General features: G+C 46.8%; 1 protein-coding gene across 2 annotated transcripts in view; it reads left to right on the top strand.

Annotated features, from left to right (window-relative positions):
• Window positions 1-19,344, top strand: part of LOC138520101 (maestro heat-like repeat-containing protein family member 1) — a 758,658-nt gene that overhangs the window by 286,728 nt on the left and 452,586 nt on the right. For both annotated transcript variants that reach the window (XM_069632611.1, XM_069632612.1), the window contains exon 5: window positions 4,260-4,394. In XM_069632611.1, the coding sequence (XP_069488712.1) occupies window positions 4,260-4,394 (135 nt within the window). The remainder of the gene's footprint in view (window positions 1-4,259; window positions 4,395-19,344) is intronic.

Raw genomic sequence — 19,344 nt, forward strand, 5'->3', positions numbered from 1 at the left:
CACAGTGAGCGTCCAGCTGCTAGATGCAGAACAACGCGAAGCACGTGTGGCTGATCGGGTGTGGTTTAAATAGCCTTGGAAGAAGTTCCTAGAATGTGTCCTTCCTCCAATCAGGTATGTATCCTTCCCCGACCACGCCCGGGTGATAAATGAGTCCCACAGATAAAGTAGTTCCTTTCAGGCCTCAAGGAGGCCGGGGTTCTGCAGCATGGTCTGCATCGGGTAAGTGCACCCAAACACTTTCATAATGAGCCTGGCGCCTATGGCGCCAGGACTGACGTTTTCTATGAGCCTGGCGCCATAGGCGCCAGGACACTGTCCAAAGGGCCCCTATAAGGGGTTGCTGGGACCTTCCCCGGGGACTTGATGTCCGCTTTCGGGGACGCAGGGCCTGAGCCGGCTCCCCGGGAGCGGGCATCGTGACAGGACCATGGTGCTGTTCGACCATGTTACTGTTATAATTTCTCACAGCCATTTCCGGGGCTCTCCAGTTATGAGCCTGACTTGGACTACTTCCTTGCTCTGCACTAGGTTGCTTGAGATTTCTTTCCCCCCCCTTCAAGGGCCGTCTCTTAATCAGCCCGGTGTAGGCCATGGGCTTGATCAGCTGTGCTGTGGCTTCATCATTTTTTCTTATTCTCTTCAGGGTTCTTTGGCTTATCAGCCTACGTGGGCTAAGGGCTCGTTCAGCCCTGGTTTGATTATAATTTTGTTCACCCTTTCTGGGGTCTTCTGGTAATCAGTTCTGCCTCAGCTAAATGCTCCTTCATCCACTTCTTTGTTCTTCTGACAGTCAGCCGTGCATGGACATCTGCATGACTTTCCCTTCCTCCACCCGTCACTTGTACACGGCTGCATACCTTCTCTCCTGCGTCGTTGCTTGAAGGGGGGAGGTGGTCTCTCAGTCTTACGCAAATCTGCATATTCGCCCGTGTGGTGGACTGCACAGTTGGTGGCTTGATACCAATTCCTTGCTTCAGCGGCAGAGGGTTCTTTGCCAGTACTTTTTCGGTTCTTGAGTGCTGTTTCCCCTCTTGGAGATTCCAGATTCGCCTGGGCCCAAGCCTCATTTGGAGCAGCTTTCTTCTGTGGTCTGCTTGGGGTTGCTCTACACCCTGCCCATTGCATGGCTTTCCTAAAGGGTTCCTTCTTTGGGGGGATGGACGTCCACCTTTGCACTCTGGCACAGGCCTGCATTTCCTGCTCTCTGTCCAGATCTCTCCCTTTCACTGGCATAGCAGGTGTATTTAGGTTTCTTCTGAGAATGCAGGGAATTAATCCATTGGTCTTCAGTTCCACCGAGGGGTGGCAACTGAGGTAGGTCAGAAATCAATCCATCCACCTTAAAGGGGCCCTGAACCTAGTAACCTTGTGCAACTCCTATGTAACACCTGAATGCTTGGGACTCTGTCAATAGAGACGGTGAAGGGAAATACTTCTTTGAGGATTCCTTGTCCCCAAAGGGGGGTCGCTTCCATTGGGATACCGCTTGCCCTGTCCCCTAGGGATGATTTCACTTGGTGGGCCCAACTCCCTAGGCCCAAAGGTTTTGGCTCCCTGTTGGGGCGAAGGGACAAATCTCCAGGATTTGTCACAGAGCAAAGGAAGCTGCTTTTCGAAAGGTTTATTGGGAGTCCTTAAAATGGTTGCAAATAAAACAGTATATAGTCAGGTGAATTTTGGAACCGGGGAGGAAATCCTCTAACAATTACCACAACAGGTGTTCACATTTTATTTGATAACTGTCCCATTAAGTAAGTTAACCAAGAAAGAAAAATGAACTCCAAAATGAAAGCCCCCCAAAAAACTCTCAAGGTTTTCTGCAGCTGCATTTAATCCCTCTTCTCTTTGTGGTAATTCCGACATAGAAGATGAACTCGAAGACACCTTAGGGTTTCACTTTACTTTATAAAAGGAAGGAAATGCCTATCATAGCCCTACTGCTAATGCTGGTAGTTTACTAAGCTAAGAAAATAATAAAGAAGGTGCTTGTCAGGATGTCTCCAAAATAACAATCATCCTCTGTCCGAAACCTTCTCTATCCTATGGCCTTCCTCACCACTAACAATAATAGAATGCAAGTGTTCTCCTCTCTTGACTTGGGATATCTGGCGCTTGACCCTCACCCCTTTTATAGTTTGTTTGAGTTCTTTTCCCCTTTTCGGGTTTCAGTCTCAGTCTCTGATGGTAATTCAAAATAACGTCTTTGTTTCTATGGTTTTTCAGAAAGAAGAACTTCTACCCCACTCAGCGATCTTGGACACTGTTCCAAAATCAACTAACTTCTGAATAATCTTGACACACTGTTAGACCTGAACTCTAACTCTAGAATCTTTGCCTGTATGTAATCGTTATTCTTATTCTCTTCGAAAGTTCTAGTTCTTCTCAGCCCTTCATTGGCTACTGGCCCTTGCTGGCCTTATACTTTTTATATTGGTTTCAACCCCTCCAGGGCCATAGAACTCCCAGCCTCGCCTGGGTTGCTTTTCCTCTTTGACCGTATTTGCGATTCAATGTCTCAGTCACCTTCAGGGCTTCTGGTTTGCTCAGCCTCTTGTGGGCTGCTTGGCATCGCCGTCTGCGTGTAACAGATAGCATCTCTAACCCCTTCAAAGCTTCTGACTTGTTCGGCCGCTCCTGGGCTACGTGGCCTTGCCGGCGATATGTATGTAGCACAGTCTCTAACCCCTTCATAGGTTCCTCAGAGTCCAACTGCCCACCTCACCTTTTCCATACTGACCGTGTCTCCTTTGGGGGTGTCCATCACTCCTGCATCTTGTCTCCGGAGTATGGGTGCATCCAGTTTCTCCTGCTCCCGTCTTCCCCTATAGAAGACCTTGGATTATGTGGCGTCTTACCCGCCTCGGCTCAGCAGTGTTCTGCAGGTTCCGGGGTTCCTCCGCCAGCATGTATCAAATGTGATCCATCCTGTGCCACAGCAAAGTCACTGCCCTGCATAGTAAGATAATGAACAGGATTGGTTCTAGGTTACTTGCACAGAAGTCCACAGAGTGGGGTCAGCAGCCGAACCCATCCCAATTAAAGGGCCCTTAGCCTCATAATATGGTTCTCCTCACACATAACCAAAAAAACAATGTGAGTTGTTGTCTCAACAGAAGGTATGATTAAATCCTTATATAGGACATCCATGTTGTCTGAGAGGGGGGACAACCCCAGTGAGATCTCGCTTGCTTTGGCCCCTAGAGAGCATTTTGTGTAGTGGGCTCACCTCCCTAGTCCCAAATGGAGTGTGGCTTCCCCCTGAGGACAAGAGACATATTCCCTGTATGCAACACATCTTGTAAAACCCCCTTTACAGTTTTCCATATTATTAGCCTGTCCCCCACAGCTCATGATGCTTACATCACATGCACCCACACCACGTGACATTTTCTATCATTTGCTCTCTCCTCCCTGAACCGTTGTCCTCTCTTTCGACCAAATATCTCAGATATCAACAACAAATATCTAACGATCTTCACGCATGCAAAGGCCTGGATACCTTTCACTGTCCTTCCTTGGCAAAACTAAAGCTACACATTTCATTGAGAACAATTCTGCGTTCTTCCTTCATCTAAATGCTCCTTTCCCTTCAAAGTTCATACATGGTGAAACAATTGTGAATGAACACAGGCAGTATCAAGTTTAAAATTTGCTTTTGCATTTTATGATCTAACCATTCTTGTTAGCACGGTCTTCAGAGCCAATATAAGGAACTGCAGAAGTAGAAATTGAATAATGTTAATACTTTCAGGCCACCCAGTAAAATTAGATGTTCTCACCTGTCTGCTATTGCCAATGTCCGTCTATCTCATGTCCAAAGATGTGTTCGTGCTAGCACCTCCACTCCGACATAGCTGCCTGATTCTGACATATGTGATTCCATGATTCAGTGTGATGCCTGTTATCATGCAATCTTTTGGCATATGAGTGGAGTATGTGTTTCTTGGCATTGGCAGTGGGATGTTTGTCAAAGGCTATGTAACACCACATGGGTATCTACTCAAAGTTGGCCTCACTGGATTTGGCGTTGCTGAAGCTGCAGTATCTTAATGAACAGCGACAACACATGCTACTACTCAAGATAGCTGAAATCTTGATTGCTTATGATTGATCAATAGATTGGTTAAGCCGGATAGCTTGAAAAACTGTCCAAAAGGATTTAAAGCATGTTTTAGGGAGAATGCTGGTCCCCATCCCATTGCTACCAAATGGCTCCCATTGCCTGAGCTGGAACTAACCTGCATTTAATTTTCCAGATTTCATCTATGCACAGGATGATACTTTACAATATTATGCTGGATAATATCCAGAGGGACACAGCAGCAAATATTGGTGAAGCCCGGGCAGCTTCCCTAATTCAAATGGCTTATGTGGACATGAACCACGACAAGGTAAGACATCACAATATAGTCTGCTTATATTTTCTGCATTCGTTTGTTAGAATTCTAGGATAGGACAGGAATATGCAAGTGCTTTTCAGAAACCACCGTTTAGATGCCTTATGCAGCGGGTGACATTAGATGCAGGATGTTCTCTTCATGTTTAAGACTTTCCGGGTAACACAGGTTGCACGTTGATGCCTTCATCACCCAATGCAATGCCTTTATTGTTCAATTATGTCTATGTATGTATTGCATGTTTTGGTATTTCTAGAGTTTGAAACTGGCTGGAATGCACCACAGTATTTTAAAAGGAGAGATGAATGATCCTAGAATGTGTACAGTAATACTTTGAGGTTATGCACACATGGGAGAGAGAGTACATTGCAGCTACCAGGAGTTTGGAGAGCTGAATGGCTAATGAGTCATTCCTGTTTGATATGCAAATTCAATTCCTTTCTGAGGTGCTATAGAGTGGTGGCCACTCTGGAAAAAGGTGAGATTTTTGTTGCAGTGTTTTGGATGTACATTTAAATGGCATGTTTCCTATCGTTTCTGTTTGTAATCCCCCTTTATTTTAACTCAGCAAAGTCATGGCTCGTATTGAGCAGCTTCTGTCATGATGTGCAAAGCCCTGCAATATCTAGTTTGGCATGCTGGAGAGTGGAGTCGGAGACAGAGGTGGCAGTTCAGTATACCTTTTATTTAAAGTAAGAAGAAAACAACTACCTTTCCCTGATTCTAAAGGGTGGAACCTACCTAACCAAGAATTAACTGGGGTGTTCATCCTCAGGGAGGAAGTCCAAATTAATTTCCGTCCTCTGTCCAAAAATGTCCTGTACTCTAGCCTACCGCTTATCAGCAGAAAGAAACCTAGCTACTACTAGGAGAATGACTTGCTTCTCCTGGTTCAGTAAGGATCAGCCCCTGGGCAGTGTCCAACAGTCTTTAGTTCAATTAATTTCTTATTGTTGAAGAGAAAATGCCAGGAGAAGTTTCAAAGTTTCAAAGTTTATTAGTATACTTTTAGCAAAAAGCTTTGTAAAACACAAATTAAACATATACATCTCCAATATTAAAACAATCAAAATTTAAAATCTTCATAATCATAATCACAATCATTAACTGATCAGTTTACATTTCAACACATCATAAAATCTGGACGATCCTTTTACAAAATCCGACCATAAAAAAATATCTAATTAATATCATTTCTACTCATAAATTGACTCCATAATACGTCGACGGCATCAAGATCTGAAAGATTATTATAAGTCTTCATGTACTTATGCTGCAATGCGCACAAACCGTTGCACACAATTAGAAGATGGTAGATTGACTCAATTACATTGCTACCATAAAGCGACACATTCTGCTTGCACGTGGTATGCCTAGTTGGGCACCCTTTGTTTTTAATGCTTCTGAGCGATTAAATTTCTATAGCAGATATAAGCGAATAGAGTGTGGGCTAGGATAGGCACTGATGTAACCTGGAGAGAAGCATCTGTCAATACGTTCTCGGCAGTAATAGCCACTATGTGATTTCGTTGCTAGGTCGTTCAAGCATTGTTCATAGCTAACTTCTTTCAGTTTTAGTTTTAATGCATGTTTCATGCTAATCACAATAATTTGGTGTTAATCATAGATGAACCAGCCCATTTAGTGTGCAGCATTTTTAGTTTACCCATGGTGCCAAACAATACTTTGCCAACTAGCTTTAGAAATGCTGCGACATAAGGTGCCGTAATTGTATCTATTTCTAATCTACTTAATTTCTCAAATCCCATCACACAATGATTGATGAAGGCATATGAGATACCAAGAAGATCAAATTCTAAATACAGGTACTCCACACTTACATTCACGGGTAAGCGGAACAATTTACACAACAGGCGTGCTTCAAAGCACACTATGCATTTGATTAGTTTATGCACCCATATGATGATGGCGTACAGCAAGATCGATCGTTTTTCTGATTGGAATATCCTGAGTTTCTTCTGATAAATATACTCACTGCATTTGTTGAGGTTAAGCACCGAGCTTGTAAGGAAGCCCAGTGAGAGGCCCATGTCAGTCTGTCATCCACAATGATACCGAGATATTTATATGTATTCACTTGTTCAACTTTTTTGCCATTCAGCGCCCATACATATTTTTTTGGCCTGTGTTTTTTTGTAAAAGCCATCACTTTACTTTTGTCAATATTTATTGCTAATCCATTATCAGTACAATATTTGACAAGGGCATCTAGCATATGCTGGAGACCTGCTGGTGTGGAATCTAAAAGTATGAGGTCATCTGCATATGCTAGCCATCCGATGATAACATCGGTGATCTTCACCGGGTTGGCGGTGCTAAGTTGAAATGCGGCTTGCATATCTGCCAGATAAAGATTAAATAGTACTGCGGCAACCATACACCCCTGTTTTATCCCACTAGACATGTCCATTGTCGCTGATAGTTTGCCCTCTACATTCAAGCGAATCCGCACTGTGGTATCAGTATGTAGCAACATGAGCATCTCAAGAAGGCCTTTTGGAATGCCCCATGCATTCTGTTTCTGCCACAATCAATTTCTCTGCACTGTGTTAAACGCTGCAGAGAAGTCGATATATGCGCAGTACACATCAAGGTTACATTTTTCTCAAGAATGTTCGACCGCCGTAGATAGTAGCAGCAAACCATGCACAGTACTAGACCTTTCTCAGAAGCCTATTTGATTAGGAGGCAAGATTTTGTTCTCTTTTATCCATACATTCAATTCCTGCAATAATACACGAGCAAATATCTTGGATGATGTGTCCAGCATCGCTAACCTGCGATAGTTAGTCGGGCAATCCCAGGCACCCGTTTTATGCACGTCTAGTATATGAATAGACGGCCAAGATTTGGGAATAATGCCTATCATGCCTATTTGAACAAACAGGAGGTGCAGAGCTGCGGCCCAAAGCTCTGGTTGCTTTTTTAATAGCAAATTGCTCACCCCGTCGAGCCCTGCAGCACGTATTTTTTTTCAGTTTGCAATAATCATTATGATATCTAAAATAGACGCGCTGCACACCCAAGGCACAGAGGGCAATTGCAAAATGTCCACATTCGGCATTTCACATCCAAGAGTTCTACTTATATGGCAGCTCCATTGTGCCTCTGTAATACAGTTTATAGGAAAAGATCTTGGTTTTGAGTACTGTAGGTGCTGCCATATTCCAATAGAATCACCAGTGCGTGCAAGGTATGCAATTTGTTGCCATAATTTTACCCCACTTTCAGCCTTAGGAATTGCTAGCCATTTTTTGTAAGACGTTTTGACATTTTTTTTTTAACTTTGTTTTTATTGACATCATACATATAAGGTAGGGTGTGTGGGCAATCCCTGCCAGCAATACATTGAACAAGCATAGATGGCAGTTTACATTTTTGATTATTATTTTTTTTTAATCCATCTCTCCCTCCCCCCTCCCTCCCCCTCTCCCCCCCCAACTTTTTTAAACATACCAGGTCCAGAGGTTTTGCGGGTTATAGAAGCTGCAGAGAGAGCGTTCAGAAAAACAATACGTTATTAGACATTCAGTTTGACATACAGTTTGACATAGTGGGGTCAGATCAGTTCACAGCGGGTAAGGGGCCCAAGCTGGGTCCCTGGGGTTGGTGGAGAGACGTGTAAAATGGGGTCGCTGAAGGACGTACATTACAGACGCATAGAGATGCAATCGTCGTTAAGGAGCACTGCGGTCCATTCCTGTATAAAATCCAACATGGTGTCGTTTGTTATCGCAGAGAGTTTTTCATAGGTGAAGATCGACCTGAGTTTACAAAGCCATTCTTCCTTGGATGGAGCTAGGGCATTTTTCCATTTTTGAGCTAGTGCTAGCCTCCCTGCCCTCAACATGGCCTCAATGACCCTTGGGAATGCGGACTGTTCTGTCTCCGACATAGGAGTACCCAGGAGGATTTCGAGTGGCTGTAAGGTCGGGGAGTACCCTTCTATGTCCTTGATCCAGCTAAGCAGTTCCGACCAGTACACCTGGATGACCGGGCATCGCCACCACATGGGAAACCAAGTGCCCCGTTGTTGACATGTCCTAGGGCAAAAGGGGGACACCGCTTTAAACATCTTGGACAGGGTGGCTGGAGGGCGATGCCATGAGTGGAGTATCTTAAAACTATGTTCCATGGCAGCGGTGTACAGTGAACCCGTGAATATAGCTTTAAAGATTGCCGACCATGTGTGGTCATCCAGCTTCGTGCCCAGCCTTTCTTCCCAAATTCGTTTGAAGGACTGCCTACCCTCCAGATTAGCAGTTATCAATGTGCCATAGAACTTAGATAGGGAGCCTTTCCGGGATGTGCTTTTAGCTAGGATAGATTCAAAAGGCGTGAGGTAGTGTTTGAGGTCGGCATCCCACCGAGGGTGGGTCAGGATCCCTTTCAGGCGCAAATATTCAAAGACAGAGGGCGGGTTGTCGCCCAGTGCCTCGGTCAGCTGTTCATATTCTATGAAACCCTCCTCCCGAGAGAGTTGAGAGGCCCTCTCCAGGCCCGAGTTCGACCATGCCTGTGCATCTCTAAAGCCCTTGGTGTCTAGATCGATGGGGGGGGACCCCACAGCGATGTTAAGGGAGATGGCCAGGAAGACAGCAGCTTGTTGTCCTTGTTCGGCTTCCAGACTGCCCAGAGGGCCGCTAAGGTGTGGTGCGCTCTGAGGTGGGAGGGGAGGACCTTAGGAGGGGCCCATAGCAGGTCCCTGACTTTTTTCGGGTGGGTGTGGACATCATCAATGAAAGTCCAGGATGTCCCCAGCTTGTCCCTCATGTGCTCCAACATCACCCGGAGTTGAGCTGCTTTGTAGTAAAGTCTAAAGTCCGGGAGGCAAAATCCACCATGAGACTTGGGGAGAGTTAAGGTGGAGAATTTGACCCTTGCTCTTTTACCGGCCCAGATGAACTGAAGGACTCGGGACTGTAGTGTCTCAAAGAAGGCCTACGGGATCACCACGGGGAGGGCCGCGAAGAGGTAGAGTAAGCGGGGTAGGATATTCATTTTAACCGTGACCATACACCCAAACCAGGATTTTGTGAGAGGTGCCCATCGTTTGAGATCACTACTAATCTTGGCCAAGATCCCCGGGAAGTTACATTGATAGAGTTGTGACAGATCCCTGGGAATTGTGGTGCCCAAATACCTGGTGTAAGTCCGTCCTATTCTTACTCCCAGGATTTCAGAGTTACCCCCGATGTCATGGTCCCCAGGACCCATGGGCATAATGCTAGACTTGGACGTGTTCACCTTGAGCCCCAAAAAGGTGCAATAGTAGTGTATGAGTCCAAATAGTCGGGGTAGAGAGTCCTGAAGGTTAGTCAGGTATCCCAGGATGTTGTCTGCAAACAGGGAGAGTTTAAAGTCACAATTGTCACATCTAATCCCTGTGATTTGCTGGTCAGTTCTGATCGCTATAGCCAGGGGCTCCATTGCCAAGGCGTAGAGAAGGGGAGACAAGGGACAGCCTTGACGGGTGCCTCTAGATAGGGCCAATGGGTCTGAAGTGCCACCATTGACCAGGACTCTTGCCGATGGGCCGTTGTAAAGAGCTGAAACCCAACCACAGAAATTGTCTCCCAGAACCATTTTCCGGAGGACTCTTTCCATATAAGGCCACTCGACGCGGTCGAAGGCCTTTTCCGAATCTAGTGAGAGGAGATAGCCCTCCACCCCCTGTCTTGAAGCCTCATGCATGAGATCCAGGGTCTTCCGTATGTTATCAGATCCCTGATGACCCGGGATGAAGCCCACTTGATCTCCGTGTACTAGGGAAGGGAGGAGTCTCTCCAGTCTGTTTGCTAAAAGTTTGGCCAATATCTTTACGTCGGCATTGAGGAGGGATATAGGGCGGTATGATTGGCACTGAGAGGGGTCCTTCCCTTCTTTGGGGAGCACTACTATCAAGGCGGACATCATCGTGGGTGGAAGGGAGCCCAGTGCCGAGTTGAACATTCTGGCCATGAACGGGGCCAACGTAGACCGGTAGGTCTTGTAAAACTTGACAGTGAACCCATCATCCCCAGGGGCTGTACCACTCTTTAAGGAGGATATGGTATCTATTATTTCTTGTGGGGTTATTGGAAGTTCCAGTGTTTCTGCCTTGTCGGGTGAGAGGCCTGGGATCGGGAGGGAGTCCAGGAAGTCATCTCTTTCGGTCCCATCCCCTGCATACTCGGAGCAATACAGCTGTTCGTAATATTGTCTGAATTGTTCAGCTATCTTACTGTCCCTCGCTGTCGAGTCCCCTTCCGGGGTGCGTATGGAGTTCACGCTCCTACTATTTCTGAGCTCGCGGAGCCTCCAAGCTAGTATCTTATCCGCTTTTTCCCCCTTTTCCATGTATTTCCGTTTCAAGAAGGACAGCTTCCTTTCCGTTTGTCCCACCTGGAGGTCCGCCAGCCCAGAACGCAATCTTTGTAGCTCTTCCCATTGTCCGGGGAACATCTGCGTTTTCAGTTTCCCCCCCGGTTGGATAGCCTCTATCTTTTGCCTCAATAGCTTCTCCTCGTGGCCCCTCTCCCTCTTTTTTCTCGAGCTTATATCTATAAGGACGCCCCTAATGGTTACCTTGAATGCCTCCCAGACACCCATGACACCAACCTCCGCATTGTCGTTGATAGAGAAGAAATATTTTATGGCTTCTAAAAGGTTTGGCGTACTTCCTTATCGTGCAGGAGGAGGTCGTTGCACCTCCACAGGGATCCGGAAGACGGGGTTGGGGGGATGCCCAATTTTACTCTAACCAAGTCGTGATCCGACCAAGGGACAATCTCCACCGCCGAGTCCGTAACCTCACCCCGGAGCGTGGCGTCTACCAGGATGTAATCGATACGGGAGAACGCGTCATGAGGCTTTGAGTAGAAGGTGAAGTTGGGGTCGTGGCCTTGCCTAAAGGGTTGCGTATCACTCAGGCCCAGTTCTCCATTGACTTCTTGGAAAACTTCCGCAAACTTTTTGTGGTAACGCGAGTTTGGACATGGGTTTACTGACTTCCTATCCCTCTCGGGGCAAAGAACCATGTTAAAGTCCCCACCTACCAATAGGGTGCCCTCGGAGAAAGCCATAATTTTCTCTTTCATGCCTTCCCAAAAGACATCCTGAGCTTCGTTTGGAGCATAAATACAAACCAAGGTGAACAGCCGGCCCCTCACCTCCCCCTTGACCATAATATATCGTCCTTCCAGGTCCGACTTCTGAGCTTTGGCCACAAAGTGGGCCCCAGGAGAGACCAGGAGGGCCCCTCCACGTTTTTTAGCCCGGAAGGACGCCGCATACACCTGATCGATGTTCTTGGCCCTTAGCTTGGGTTCCTTGCCCCGCACCCAGTGAGTTTCTTGTACAAACAGGAAATGAAGGCGGAGCCTTGAAAATTCTCTCACTACCAGCGACCTCTTTGTAGGTGAGTTAAGCCCACGTACATTTAATGACCCCACTGTCAAGAATTGAAGCGAATCATCCATCAAACCGATGATAAAGGCTCATGGCTCCCTCCGAGAGGCGCAAAATGACAAAGCTCCCGCAGAACTTCCGCACCCTGCTGGTGCCCAGAAACACTTCTATAGATGCAAAGCGGACCTGAAAACCTGGTGTGACCCAACAAAATCCCCAATCAACAAACCCCAACTTTCCCCTCCCCCCTGAACGCCTGGTTGCTTAGCGGCTGCATCCTGTCGCCAGTCCAGGCCACCATTGTCTTCCCCCTCCGGGCTCCCAAACTCTTCAAAAACAACAATTCGAGCCCCCCACCCCTTGTCCATATCCATCCATAAACAGATGTGTCGCCTCCCCACTCACAGAATCAGGTATACACTTGATTGTCGGGCTCCCGGGGGCTCTTCAAGTATTGGGCTGCTCCAGGGATGCCGGCGCCACTCTTCTGAATTTCCTGTGGCCTCAGATTTTACGCCTTTCCTGTGGGGCCCTCATCCGTCCGGGGCCAGCTGGGGCTCTCTCGTGTTCTTGTTCACCTAATTCCATGTTTGGATCATCCAGGAGTTCCCCCGACACCCTGCGAATATCGTCCTCCATGACCAGGGCATACTTGTAGCCGTCTAGCTCAAATGAAAGTGAGAAAGGGTAGCCCCACCTATATCGGACCCCTTTGGTTTGAAGCATTTTCGTCAGCGGGGTGCAGAGCCGTCGTCTCGCCAGGGTGAAGGCAGAGAGATCCTGATACACCGAGATCTGGGCCCCCTCCCAGTCCACCGGGCCTTTCTTGTGGGCCAGTTCAAGAATTTAGCTTTTCTCCGCAAAGTAGTGGAATCGTACTAGAATGGATCTGGGGCCTCTGTTTGCCGCACCTGCTCTATGGGCTCTGTCAATAGACGGTTTGTTCGTGTTAGCCCCTTCAAAGAGTGATCGCACCACCGCGTTAACAGCTTTTATAATGTCAGCTTGGGTTTCGCCCTCACTTTCCGGGAAGCCTAAAAAGTGCAGGTTACAGCGGCGTTCCCTGTTCTCCAGGTCGTCAAGCTTTAGGGAACATTTCTCTTCCCTCCTCTCGAGATCCGCCAGGCGCATGTCAAATTGCATCTCAAAGATGTCGTTCGAGGCAGAGTTATTTTCCAACTCCTGAACCCTGTCATCTATATTGTCCACTTTTTTGTTCAAAGTGTCCAGACGTAGCATTATATCCGCCCTGAAGCCTCTGATCTCCTCGAGGAGGGTGGCCATGCCCCTGGTGACCGTGCTAGTGTCTGTTAGTTCCTGATGTGTCGAGGCCGCCATCACGGGGCAAGTCGGGGAGCCAGGGTTCAAACATCGGAATTTCTGTAGTGAATCTTTCCAGTTCATAGGCCTTCCCCGGCTCCTCTCCTCCCCGCGGTGGTTCACCCCTAGGAGCCCCAAGTCCAATGGGCACCACCGCCGGGGGGCCACAATACGCCTCCGAGGAGGCCCTGCCTGCTCGTCGACCAGGCCCCGCGCCCACTGATGAGGAGGGGGGTTATTCAGGCCTATTCTCCGGTTCTAAGTCAATGGCCGGCCCTCTTCGCCCCCGATATAATACAGTGCTGTAGGGTAGCCTCTCACCTCGTGGGGGCTATGATGCCCCCTCGGCACGACACACGATCCACTGCCAGGTCCAGGGAGGAAGATGGGTCGGTTGCTCGCTCTTCCAAATCGCCGGCCGGGGGTCCGCTCTCGCCGGACTCCGATGAGGAGGTCGGGGGGGTCGAGGGGGCGAATCAGCTCTCCAATGGGCCCTCCTCGGCCGAGTCCACTGAGCGCTGGGCCCTAGGCCAAAGCGCAGGCCTCCGCGCCCGATGTACTGCTCCGGGGTTGCGGCCCCAGTGGCAGGAAGTCGTCCAAAGTGTCGCGTTGCCCTGCCTGGGCCCTGTGAGGCACGGGGGACCGTTGCGGTCAGGTTTTGGTGGGGCTGCTCTCCCCACACTGTCCGATGAAGTTGCAGGCCTCACCTCATCCGCAGCTCTCCGTTCTTTTCGTGAGGAGCCGCGGCGCCGGGGGAGGCGGGGCACTCCCTCCCTTCGATCTTCGCGAGCTCGCTGCGCAGCGAAGGCGCCACGTCGGGAGACCGGAGTTGGGGTATTCAGGTTCCCCACGATGTTAGAGGGCTGTGGTGGGGGTCGGCACCTCACTCCGGGGGGTTCTGGGGGGGGCTCAAGTCCCAAAAACGGCACCCTTCGGAGGAGACGAGAGGAGATGCGTCAGTGCATCTCTGCGCCCCCTGGTGGTTCCCTTTTGACATTTTTTTTTAAAGAGGATACTAATGAAGGAGACTCCCTAGGTACATTGGCAGTCAGAATCGCCTGTATTTCGATGCTCATTCTCTTTTTGGCTTCATTGATAGATTAATCAAAGCCATCATTTCGGCGAGTAGGGATATTTGATCTTTCGGCAGTACTAACGCAAGATCTTCTTTCTGCTACCGTCTCTCTAATTGCATACATAATTTTTGAGAAATTAGATAGCATACTCTCAGCGTTGTTAGACCCACCGGAACCTGTCTGGATAAAATCTGGCAATAGAGCAGATGCCATGGTATTGGCTTGCTCAATATTACGCTGATGCCATCGAATGTGATTCTGACCTTCATTCAGAAACAAATGGCCATTTTCATCATAATCATTTAGTATTGTTTTCTGATTTGGTAACACCAATAGCCAACATAAAGGGACATGATTGCTTTCATGTCTAGCAACTATACTCAAGTCCTTAGTAAATTTGAGCCCATTTGTATTAGAGAGAGCATAATCAATGGTCGAAGCGGAGCAACCTTCAATTCTGGTGAAAGCCGTGAGGGGATCACTCTGCGTTATACTATTCAGTTTTACAATCCCATAGGCAGCCAGTATGGAGTGCCATTTAGAGCCCTGCCTATTGGTCTTGCTAGCAGACAAGACAGAGGATGTGAAGTTTGCTATACAATCTTCTACTAGAGGAAGGTTACCAATTAGCCCATTAAAGTCACCAACCAGCCAGATAGGAAATTGCAGGCTATACATCTGTAACACTTTATCCACAACCCTAGTATTATCGGTCGTCATAGCCATATTTGGCGGATCATAAACATATGTCAAGATGATATCTAGTGATAGTAGTGATAGTTTAGTAACTAGAATGTTCTGGGTAGATTGATTTAATTTCGCTATCTTCCATAGTGGTTGGACAGATACAAGAAGGCCACCTTTTGGTCGCCCTTAGGGACCCTGGGTGGCCGTCTGGTGAACTGTACTTCTACCATCTAGCTGAACTTCGACTGTCAGCCATGTTTCCTGTAAGGCAACAACACCAAACATTTTCATCACACTCACCAGTCCATTGTTCTCAAACAGATGGGTATGCCCTCTGGTATTTCAGGAATAGAGAATATCCACCGTTTCATATCACTGGCATTCCGCAGTCAAATGTGGCTTGAACGATGCGCGTAACCACTGCCAATAACCGTCAGCAATCTTGTTAGAAGGGGTAGTGACAGGGGGACATACTAATCTAGTCAAATCATTAGCTATAGTAGTAGCCATTTTATTAACGTTGATCGCAGGCAATTCTATAGTTGGCTTTAGACCAGATGGAGCTGTGGTTTGTCGCACTTTCACAGCACTAGGGTCAATATTTAGGCATCTATTGATAGCACTAGATGGTGTCCCACTATCAGATTTATGTAGTGGGATTTCAACACGGGAAACATTGTATCCCAGTCGAAGGAAATCAGCTTCAAAGCTAAGACATAGTTTAAGGAGGACTCGACCTTGAAGCATATATTTGATATGAACTGATTTTTAAGTTCAACCTGGTTAACTATGCGTATGTCACTAGATGTAATAACTCTTAATGGCACTATAGATTTAAAGATGCAAAACACAGCTGTTCTATTCAAGGGTAAAGGGGAAAGCTCCTGGTTCAATTGCACCAGCTGAAGGGCAGGCACTATTTTTTTTGCACCTCTAGTCTCATCTGCGTAGGTGGACAAATTGTTACTGCCGGCAGCTGAGGAGTGGGACCCCAGACTGCTGGTAAGGTTTGTTGTGTGCTACTGATCTTATTAGCAAAGGTTTTTTTTCTGTTCGATTTTAGTTTGATAACACCTTGATTCTGGCTTAAGTTGGATTTATTTATGTTCGCTAAATCCACTGGCAAGGCTTCAACTACAGTCACATCTGCATCCCCAGTGCCAGGAGTCGTCACTATGAGTAGTCTGCCTACAGTGGCAGTGGGAAGGGGAGTGACAGCGGGAACACTGCTGCCGGATACACTACATTGACGATCCTGCACTTTTAGTGATTTATTTATTTTACAATGCCTCCTTAGTGTCCTATTGCAATACATAAACGCATGATAAACAGGGGTGAGTAATGGTGCCTGTATTTTTTTACTGTGTTGCTGCTTGTGTTTCAACGTGTTTCAACGTGTTTGTGGTCACGCTCGGTATGCGCGATGAGCTACAGGGCGCACTACTGCACGCAACGTGGCAACACCCACGCATCTTCTTATGTATGATCAAGGATTGAATATTGATCTTTTTTCCCAAATGTTCACACTTCAAGATTAACTGTGTCAACAATTTTTCAAGAGCATAGAACATGTCATCAGAGATCATGCTAGTGTCATTTGTGCTTTTCGTATCAACTTCACTGGGATCCTGTGTTACTTTAAATAACGGAAAATGGATAATAGGGTGCCTCACAATATCAATAGATTGAAAGGTAAATAGAGATGTAGCAGAAGGTGAACAGTCAGCCTTTATAGGCATAGCCTTGTCATCATAGTGAGCTGACGATGTTGCAACCCCCTGTATTACACTTGGTTTACTAGGAGGTGTGAAATACATGGGAGTTGATACTGACTCCATTAACGATTGTTCAGGATCAAGACCCATATATTCAACTTCCGGTTCATCCAATAACGACACTGGCAGGTCGATGGAATGATTCACCCCTTCTGGATGGGAGTCATGCACCAGAGCTTTAATAGAACGAGTATCGTGTTCTTGTACAGTGGATACACTTAAATGTCGTACCGGTGAGAAGATGGTGGCTGTGCGATCAAGTTTACTTCTCCCATTGCATCCAATCTCCTTACCGGCGAGTTCTTCAATGACATTTTTTCCTGCACAGACCACATTTTTTGGCTATTGGTGTATAATATGGTGGACCACATAACATATTACTCAGCAGTTTAGAGCTCACACAACCCAAATCGGTTGTCAGTTCTGTAATAAGAGTGTTTTTTACAGAGTTGAGGGTAACAGTGTCCATGGATGCAGCTGGCACTTTGCTGTAATATTTGGTTATTTGCTTACATATAGGTACCGCTTTCTTTGGATTGGTTATAATCTTTGGTATACATATCCGTCTATTATGGAGATTTTTATGTAGGGCAATCTCCCGCTCATACTCATCCATACTGAGCACACAACCACGCACTAATGTGAGACACACAGGTAGGAAAAAATAAGGAGGGAGAGAGGCTACATAATTCACCAGTAGGCAGACTAATCCACTCAAGTGCAAAAATAGTTGAGCTCAACTACGCGGTAACCAGGAAATGCTACAAACAGTGTAAACAGTGTTACTAGTACCTACTGTAAGCTGACACAAATCAATTGTAGAAAAGAATACATGTACCTTAGATTTCCGTGCTACTTTATCGTGTGAGAGAAAACCGCGGACGATAACACTAATAAGTGCTGAGAGATTACCAACAGCCTTCGATCACTGTTGCTGCTTTGCTTGTGGTAGGCAAACTAGCGGAAAGTTTTAGGCGTGGCTTAGGTGATACTTGATAATAAACTATACAGTACTGAACAAGTAATATTAGAGGGGGCTAACACATGCAGTACATCAGCCAGAAAAGACAAGTTGCGTGGCACACGGCACACAGCGCATGGACACAGACGCACTTCTCCAGGCACTTCCGCAGTGCACGCGCTAGTGCGCACGCTCGCCAGTTCTTAAGGTGGCAGGTAAAAAATGGGTGGAGCCTAACAATAAAATATAAAATAACACTGTTAGTGTCTTAAAAACAACTAAAACAGTTATTGTGCAAAATAGTAATGCTCTTCTAGTCAAAGTCCTTTAGATCACGGAATGAGCATACCAATAGAGTCCAATAGAGTGTCCAAATTAATTGTCCAATTCGAAGAGGAGCGGGCAGCAGACACACTTCTCCAGGCACTTCCGCAGTGCGTTCGTGCTAGTGCGCACGCTCGCCAGTACTTAAGGTGGCAGGTCAAAAATAGGCGGAGCCAATAGTGTCCAATAGAGTGTCCAAATTAATTGTCCAATTCGAAGAGGAGTGGGCAGCAGACCTCAGCAGACACACTTCTCAAGGCACTTCTGCAGTGCGCGCGCATGCCAGGAGAAGGACTCTCTTCTCCTGGCTCCAGAAGTCCAACCTTCTCTTGATAGTCATTTCCAATCATTGACTTTAGCTTCTGATTCAACAATTACAACCCAAGAAAATGACTCCCTTCTTCTGGCTCCGTGACTCAAAGTGATCTTCTATCTGTTTTTCACAATAGTTCTTATGAGCCCTTCTAGTTCCCTCAAGGCCTTTCTGAGGGCTCTCTTGAATGCATCACACTATTTCTGATATTAACACTCTTGTTCCTCTCTTTGAGACAAGGGATTTTGCTCTCTAGACTCTGTTTACTTTGTTTACTGTTGGAACAGTTATTGAGATTAATGAGATTTCGTCCCAGGTGTTCTTTCTAAATGGTCTTATTTTTAGTGCAAATACTGGGAAAAGGGAGATAACTCCTGATTCTTTCTTTACAACTCTTTTTCTCAAAATATTTACTAAGAAGAGGGGGATCACTCCCGAGGCTTGCTTCCCAATTTCTATTTTGAATGCAATTACTGAGACAAGGGAGATCACTCCTGAGGCTTACTTCACAGATTTTATTTTTAATGCAATTACTTGGATGAGGGAGATCACTCCCGTGGCTTGCTTCACCCGCCCCACTGGGTCTGCTATAACTCCTATTACCTATGTTGTGATCAGATTACATCACCGGTTCTTCCTGGGGTGTCAGGCTTCTACGTTCCCAGTGAACGATTGTTCAGCTCCGCTCTTCTCTCTCCACAATCTCACTTTGTCTCTGCAGGCATTTTGGGCAGACGGTATCAGAGTTGTTGTGGGACCAATCGGTCCACTTCCTCAAGGTTACACCACCATCTCCCAGATTCCAGTTTCCAGTTCGGATTGCTCTCACTCGGTCATAGAAGGAATCTGCTGGTCTGCTGCCAGCGTCTTCCCAGTGTGTGGGGTGCTCCTTCAATGTCCCGTTCACACCTGTTGCTTCCTTCCTTGCTTTTTATCTTGGTGAGTTGGGACCGCCCTAGCAGCTGTCATAGTTTGACGGCTGGCTCAGTTGTGGACTCCGCTTGCTTCCTAGGGGCTATTTTGTTCCAGTGTATTTACCATGGATGTTCTTCTTCTCAGTACCATCATAATACAAATC

Source organism: Ambystoma mexicanum, chromosome 13, assembly GCF_040938575.1.
Source record: "Ambystoma mexicanum isolate Mex_15411 chromosome 13, UKY_AmexF1_1, whole genome shotgun sequence".
NCBI classification, from domain to species: domain Eukaryota; kingdom Metazoa; phylum Chordata; class Amphibia; order Caudata; family Ambystomatidae; genus Ambystoma; species Ambystoma mexicanum.